The 8,254-nt window shown below is 35.3% G+C and overlaps 2 protein-coding genes across 2 annotated transcripts; one reads left to right on the top strand and one right to left on the bottom strand.

Annotated features, from left to right (window-relative positions):
* Positions 1-895: 895 nt before the first annotated feature.
* Positions 896-4,175, top strand: EV154DRAFT_486076 (uncharacterized protein; the record flags this gene model as incomplete). The annotated part of the gene is made up of 10 exons (XM_051598808.1): positions 896-1,087; positions 1,242-1,349; positions 1,413-1,703; positions 1,745-1,954; positions 2,018-2,821; positions 2,882-3,000; positions 3,078-3,221; positions 3,318-3,504; positions 3,552-3,830; positions 3,900-4,175. 10 exons carry the CDS (start codon positions 896-898, stop codon positions 4,173-4,175), a joined length of 2,610 nt encoding a protein of 869 aa, XP_051452844.1.
* Positions 4,176-7,418: 3,243 nt separating this feature from the next.
* EV154DRAFT_576265 (uncharacterized protein) lies at positions 7,419-8,164 on the bottom strand (the record flags this gene model as incomplete). Its single annotated transcript, XM_051606484.1, has 3 exons — positions 7,419-7,674; positions 7,717-7,896; positions 8,028-8,164. 3 exons carry the CDS (start codon positions 8,162-8,164, stop codon positions 7,419-7,421), a joined length of 573 nt encoding a protein of 190 aa, XP_051452843.1.
* Between the last annotated feature and the right edge of the window lie 90 nt (positions 8,165-8,254).

The following is an 8,254-nucleotide window of genomic DNA, read 5'->3' as shown; positions in this document are numbered from 1 at the left end:
AGTATTTTCTTCAAACATCATCTTTGCCATCACCAAGGAACATATTTATCATTTTTTTTTCATAACACAACTTCCAATATAACATATTATCTTTATATAACAATTTTTTACAATTTTTATGTCATTTGCGTTTTTTTGATTTTGCGGTCCAAGTCTAAATGTTACTTGGACCTCTGGTAGAGGTAATTAGCTAAAATTGGACCGCAACCTCCGGTCCCGGTCTAAATTGTAAATTTACCACGACTAAGTTTTACGGTGTGGTCCTGAAAAGGTGTCGTCAAAACCACTTGACTAGCAATGGCAATTCCCAAGTGTCATGCTCTACTCGGCACACTCAAACACGGATATCGACTTTATTCTTCCTTGCACTTGTTGGTGGCTCGTTTAAACTCTGTATTGTGTATTCATTCTTTCATTCATTTCTAGCCATGTATATAGCACCATTCTTTACTCTACCTGTCCACCATGGAAGTTGCTACTTGCCCCTTTTCTTTTTTTTAAAAAAAAACCAAGGCTGTTGAATAAAACCAAGTCGTCTTGTATTCTTGACAGCTAATACCACTGCTTACACCGTGTCTTCAACAAACACGTCAATAGTATCCAGGGTAGTAATCTTTAAAAGTTTTTTTTTTTTTTTTTTTTTTTTTTTTTTTTTTTTTTTTTTATAAAAAGAATGAGCGAACGAAAAAAAGAGAGAAAAGTACACTTTTTATTTTTAAAAATAATCTCCTTTTGGTAATTCATATACTCAGCCCCGTCGCCCCCTTTTTTTTTTAAAAAAAAAAGGTGGGCACAGTGTGTATGCAAAATACGCGTCGACACTGGCTTCATGTTTACAATGATGTACAATCCACTGTATCAATTCCAAAAAAAAATCTTTATATACTTGTTTACTATGCAATCGTATGAGTACCATGGTGTTATATTACGCTGTTACACAATGCACATGCTCATTGTAGGATCTTTTTTTATCTCAGTGACAGAAATTATGTACCCCCAAACAAAACCTGTAATTTTCTTTAGGCATATTGATAATGACATAAGCAGTGACAACCGACTTGCTGCCAATGTATCATCATCAGTAAAAGTATAGAACCTATGTCTTTTTTCTTCTTTCCTCTACTTCATTATAAACACTCTTTAAGTACCCCTTTCTTTTTCTTGAAGTAAATAAATTGACAGACCGAGAAAGCCGTAAGTATCCAAACTGACGATAAAATTAAAGCAAAATCTAAACACAGTCTATAGACCACGATCGTGTACGTCGAATTCTTGCACCAATTACGTATGAACAACTGTATCCAGATGAGCAACAACCCCCAAATGAAGCAGATTCTTTAAACGACAATGTAAGTACTATCTTTATTTTTTATATATACAATTCTAAAAAAACAAATGGTTCATGTCTATAGCTCGCAGATACGGGCATTCCTGCTACTTCTCCTCCTACTCGTGCTCGTCCTACTCGTCCCCCTCCTGTTCGTCCTGCTGCTACTCGTCCTACTCGTCCCACTCCTGCTCGTCCTGCTGCTACTCGTCCTACTCCTGCGCCTGCTACTGATGCTGCTGCAGATGAAATAATTGTTGATATCGAAGAATTTAATAATATGAGCAACCGCTTGCATCGTACCAACAGAATGAACGATTACATTAATTTACAATTGTGTGGTGTTCATACAAATGCAGAGGGTAATCCCCAGAACGTGGGCATTGTTCCTCAATTTCAAAATCATGTGCTGCAAAGACAGGACCAAATTCAGGTTTCACTGTTGACATTGACATGATTGGCGTATGGACGGATTATATTCCCACTGTTATTGGTGCTCCCATCAGTTTGAACTTGGACCCTTACAACACATTCACATCCAAGGTATCTCCCTTCTTTCATGGTACTCCTCTCAATAAGATCCAAAACATTAGTATTGCTAGATTTGGTCATTCTTCCAGATTTAACGTAAGCATCTATCCATACCAATTTTTTCTTGTAACGAAAAAAAAAAACTGATGATATATCTAGTTGTCCGTGTTCTTTCCGATAATGAGAGATCCTCGTGATATCAGAAACCAACAAAACTTAAGGGTGGATCAAGCAACAAAAGAAAATTTTGTTAACAATGTCCTATTCCCTGCTCTTCGACAAGGTACGGATACTCCTCACTTGTTTCCCGTCAATGCAAGAGACGAAATGTATAGAAAGCGTACTGCCCAAGGCACATTCGCCTATTCTGGTGTGTTCATTCCAGAGGCATTTCTAGTAGGGATCGTTGATATCATGAGAGAAATCATCCATGAGGAAAATATGCAGCAGTTCCGAGGATTCTTCGTCTTTTCCCATGGTTATGGTTTCAAGCAAGGTATCGAATATCGCGGCTCAGAAGGAGAGGATGTTGGTGCCATTGTCCGAGAAAATATAACAGACATTGATTGGCAAACCATCCCAAATGATAATGTCGTATTCGATCTCGCAGTGAATATAGGCTTTGATGGGTACACCGGATTATGGGTCGCAGACCATGAGATGGAAGACGGTGTTTTGCTGGCAACAACCAGATTAATGTGGAGCTTATTCGATCATGTTGTCCATCCAGCACATGCAAGATATAGACACGATATCTTTAGCTTCATAAAGTCCGTCGGTGGTTGTAGATACGTAGCGTTGGATCAAGTCCATGGAGAAGGACAGTATAACATCTTGTCCATGCAAGCATATCATGCTATCAAAACGCCTTTTTATTCAGCTCATCGTGGTAGTGATCGTCTCACGCATGACTGTCCCATCGAGGCTCTTGCCTTGACATCCGGTACAGGCACCTACAACATTGTAATTATTTATTTTTTTCCGTATTTTATGCCAAAAAAACTAACCCCCCTTTTTTTTTAGAACGGTACAAGAAATATCTTTCAAGATATTCGTCAGTTCACGTATCCTGCCAGATTTGAAGTTTCTCTCCATTTACGTCACGCACAGGATTTCTATGATGCCATTCCTCGTCTCGTCCAGTAAGTGTTCTATACTGTTCCATAACAAAAAAAAATTATTCATTCCAAAAAAAAAGGAGGGAAATATTAAATGAAAGAGGGGTGCCGGTGCTGGTATTCTATCCAACAGAGGTCATTTGCGACTTTGAGATTCACACGTTGTTCGCTATCGAGGCCATGCTTGCTGTAATAAACGAGCTCCATGTAAATATCCGATTAGAAAATCCCAGTATTCTTACTACGTAAGGTTGTTTATCAGTTATCTTGTGTGGACTTGTGTCTCGACCTCGTTCATTTGAATACTATCGTGGTTGTTTGGAGTTCATGTTCCAAAATAGCAATATGAACTCACATTATTTATTGACTCCAGATCTTTTTTTCTTTAACGAAGAACTTCAATCATGGGATTGTATGGAAGTGTATGAGGCGAACATGACCATGTTTACGCCTGAAGGAAGAAAGGCTTTGGAGACTAAAAGATTACCAATACACGTACTGCTCCTACAGCTTCAGAACGTACTCAACGTTATAATTTGCCTACGGATGAATTTTTGCATCCAATCAACTACCAGGAATTCGAAATGAATGACACTTGTCTGTTCGATCTGGGGACATTAGACGAAGACGACCAATCAATGTACACTTCTTTAAATCCTACTACCTTTACTTTGGTAAACATGATTGTCACCGAAGGCCTTACGGAGTTGGTAGCTGTCTCTCTTGTGAATTGCTTTTCTCAAGACTTGTTCAACTTGATTAGCAACACAAACGCATTCAGACCGGACGTACTCGATAACAATGTATTTACTTTAGCGAATTTGAATAACAGACACTTGTTAAATGAGGTTTTTGTAAGTAGTATATCCCATCCCTTCCATTATTTCTATATTTCAGATTATTCATGATGACTTTGTTGATAGGCAATGCCAGTCTATGTCAAGCAGAATAGAAGTGTAGCAACAATGAATAATACTTTTGATCAAGTACTTCCAAATGTGGCTTCCAGTAACCTGAATCATATTGTGGAAATTATTCGAAACAATTCCAGAATAGCGGTTATTGTGTATTCAAGAACCGCCTACATTATTATCCTGTTTTTTCTGGTTAAACAAAATTGTCGTGCTGAAGCTGAAGTCTTCCATCAATTGCTTTGTGACACCATGTTTGACTATGTTGTTGCAGCTTATCTAAATTGACTTGCTGTTACACATGATAGGATCTTTCCTATAACTACGCCCCCTTTTTTCTTAATAAATACTTCTTCAGTTTTATCTAGACTAAAAATCTAGTTTCTTAATAATGTGTAATTGGCTCCTTTCTGTTTCCCTCAACTTCATATTCTTGTTCTTCTTAAGTCTATAGTTTTCATAAAACATTTAACTTAAAGTTCATATTTCACACTCGACTCGATTCTCTTTATTATTAAAACCGTATATAACTATGTTTATAATAACATAAATACTTTTCTTTTCAATCTTAGCAATCAGTTTATATTTATATTAGTTACGCCCTCTTAAAATCATCGTTGATTATCTTCTTATCCTAAAAAATTTATATTTTAAGATTTCTTAAGTTGACTACTTCCAGTCTGGTACTCACTTTCATAACTACTTTATTATTCACATCAGTGTTAATAACTTATATCCATCTTATCCTTTAAGAACTACTACCAGTGTCTTAACAATGTTACTCTTTCCCCAGATAATCAAGCCAACTGCAAATGGCACGGAACCAAAGCTAAAAAAACAGACAGAAACACTCAGTTTTCTTTCGTCACAACAACCATCGCCGACAGACCAACAAGACCAACAAGAACAGCTTAAAAATATACATAAACATCGGTTATACATGTACCCTTTCTGTCACACACACCCACTCACACTGAAACATATATATATATTGACATTATCATTCTAACTTGTTTTTATACAAGTGATAACCCTCCTAGAAAATATGTCTCACTGTTGCTTTTTATACAGGTGATGACTCTATATACAAAAAATTGAAAATAACTCTCCCTTTTTTTTTGCAAGATATAAACAGTGAGCAAAAAAAAAGGGGGCAATAGTTCTCCTCTGATCTTTTTTCAATGCAATTGAAGAGTAGTCATCTCAATTTTGAGAAAAATACACAATTACCACTCAGACCTGAATTCCTATAATTCAGTTCCGTGCAGTAACCTTACATCTTGCCCAATTGCCCGAACAGCCGCTAATCTCTCTTTCTCTTATTTTCTGGTTATTTATTTATTACTAAGTTATACCAAAAATATCAAGTCGTATGCATTACCGTTATTATTTGGTCCATTACTATTAACCCACCGTCAGTTGGTTTTTGTTTTTATAATAAATTTAATCGTCCCATATTTTACTACGCTTTAATATTTTAACAGTAATAATGTTTGATAACTATCACAAAAACATTTTTATAAATAAATATGTAAATGGTTTTTATATTATGTTTGAAATCATTACTACAACCTTTCGCCTGCAAGGAATTTGTAGCAAAACAATTTTTGGGGTATAAAACTGGAACTAAAAAAGAATAAAAAGTTTATCTTGTTCAAGCTTAGGGGCACGTTATATTAATTTTTTTCTTTGAGACATGATTTGCATCGCATGATTTGGTATATGAAACATGGTCTTGAAATATTTAGTCAGGTTGATTTCAATGCGTACAAAAGATAAAATAAAAACTAGACACCTGTAACGAAATACTTTAGAAGGAGTTGGGTAACTTCAACACAGGCAGTTATTATGTTAGGAAAGCCTTCACAGGAGATTCATAGCAACCAAAATAGTTAAATTTCGCCTTTTTGGACACTGCTTGCACACGTGATTAGGCGGAAGAACAATCAGGAATATGATTGTATTCAGTTTATGGCATAGATTGCGTAAAAAAAAACTGGAAATGCGTTTATTTTTGTAGCCATAACATTTTCAGCTCAATATACAAATAAGTCTTGGGCACAATAATTGACTTTCTGCAATCGCGACTTTCGTGAAAGTGTAATACATTTCAAAATAACGAACATTCCAGCCATGTTTTAGCAGTATACATCGACCGGTCAACCCACCGGTCAACTTATTGGTCGAAAACTGAAAGCCGATCGGTCAAATCGCCGGTTGATAATTACAAGGCGACCGTACAATGTACCGGTTAAAAGCGAAAAATTCCTGATATCTTTTAAATGTCCCACTTAGATGATCATTCTTTTAAGCGAGTACGGCTTTTTCCTTTTTCAAATAGTATCTTAGAGTGCATCTGCTTTTAGGTGGTACCTAAAACAAATTTATGCAGAGACAAATATTAAGATGGGTAAAACACATTTTCCTTAAAATTAATATCCCATCTGAAAGGTTAGGGGTGTTCTCAAGCAAATTATTTAAAATTTTAAAATTTTGATTTTAATTAAAAATATTTGACCCCACCACTATGGAGGGGTCAAATTTTAAAAAATGTTTTCTGACATTAAAATATCATTTTAACTCGAAAAAGTTGTCGTATTTGGGTAAGATTCACTTAAGAATAATTAAGCAAATCGTTTAAATAAATAAACTATGAAATTAAAACAACCTTTGATGTTGCATATCAGCATACGCCTGTATACTGCTATACAACTTCTCCTACTTTGAGTACATACTTCTATATAAAAGATTGCATGATCGGCCTAAATACGATATACGAATGACAGTTGGATACAGAATGCTATACCACTGAGTTACGATATCACCGATCGAGAAGAGAAACTTCTCAGATCAATCAAGAATTATAAGAAAGAGAAACTTAATATTAATAGTTCTCTCAATGGATTAGCTACCCAGAGAGAGAATAGAACAGCTATTAATATAAATGGTTCAATTACTTATATATTTATATAGTTATACTACTGATAAAGAGTATAAAGAAATAGTGTATGAATTAATGGATACCTAGCTTCTACAACCAAATATACAAATATCGATAAGACATTTTATACTTGGGATCGTAATTTATTCATTACAAAGACAATGAATAAATGATCAACTATTATGTTTTATTGCCAATTACACTTGACAAACAAGTATGCATCTTTTACAGTAACCGTTGCATGATCTGATAAATAAGTGTCTCGTAATACTAAAGATTTATTAGCATACTCATGCTCCCGATCCACTGATATGGGACAACGTTATCTGGAAACAATTCTAACGAGTAGTATCCATTTAACCCAAGGCGGGAAACAAAGTCTAGATCTATTCCAAAACCAGAAAGGTTGACTCATCATTAAAACTCAGGAGAGTTGTGCAATATAAAAAGGATCAATTATTTGATAGCAGCAGAGTTCTTTTAGTCTATTTTTACCCCTAATAAAAATATACTTTTAACTCATTACTTTTCTATGTAATATTTTGTCAAATACCACAAATCATGTATTTTGATAAAAAATAAGTACTAATTTATTCATTTAACCAATTATGATAACACTCCAAGTTCGTTTTGTAAGATGGACTCAAAATAGGACCAAAAGACGATCTTCTATCCAGTGCTTTGTTAACTTCTTTTTTCAACAAGGTTGCTACGGATTCCACTTTTTCCTTATACACCATTAATTGTTGTAATAAAAGAGTCAACTTCTCGCTGTCGTCGGGGCTGAGTGGTATACGTATTCTTTTGCTTATTCGTTGAGTGGTAAAATTGGAAGGGGAGCCAAGACTTGTTTGTAATTAGTCGCCTTTGATGCCACAGATTTGAAACGAGGTTACTGTGAAAGACGGTGGATAAATAAAGCTAAAAGAACTGATTGCTTTTTGTATGATTGTTTTGGCTTCCAGAAGTGGTTTAAAGTGGTCATCCTTGACCTTGGTAGTGGTGGCCTTCCTTCCGACTTCAATATTCGCTATATCAATGAATCTCTGATTGATAATAACTCCAAGTCTGTAATCGATTTTGAACTTGCTCTCAAAGCTTTTCAATACTGTATCGCCGCTATATAGAGCAGACAATGGAGTTAGTATTCTCTGATATCCATCCTTTTTTTTAAAAAAAAATACAAGCTTTGTATTTACCTCTTGACTTGTACGATGGAATCAGAGAACATGGCTTCTATGATAGGTCCCCAGATATTTATGTTATAATCTTGTTCTGATTGTTCATGAGCAACAGATAAGTCAAGTAGGCTTGGTTTGGTGTACAAGGCATTCATACTATACGCATAAGATAGTCGCATTATTGTGTTGTTAGCAAAATATCACGCATAAAAGCTGGGAATATTTGGAACTTACATGGTGGTAAT

The sequence above is a fragment of the Mucor mucedo genome (genome assembly GCF_025094135.1).
Source record: "Mucor mucedo strain NRRL 3635 chromosome Unknown EV154scaffold_132, whole genome shotgun sequence".
In the NCBI taxonomy this organism is placed as follows: Eukaryota; Fungi; Mucoromycota; class Mucoromycetes; order Mucorales; family Mucoraceae; genus Mucor; species Mucor mucedo.
This window is presented reverse-complemented; position numbering and strand designations above follow the sequence as displayed.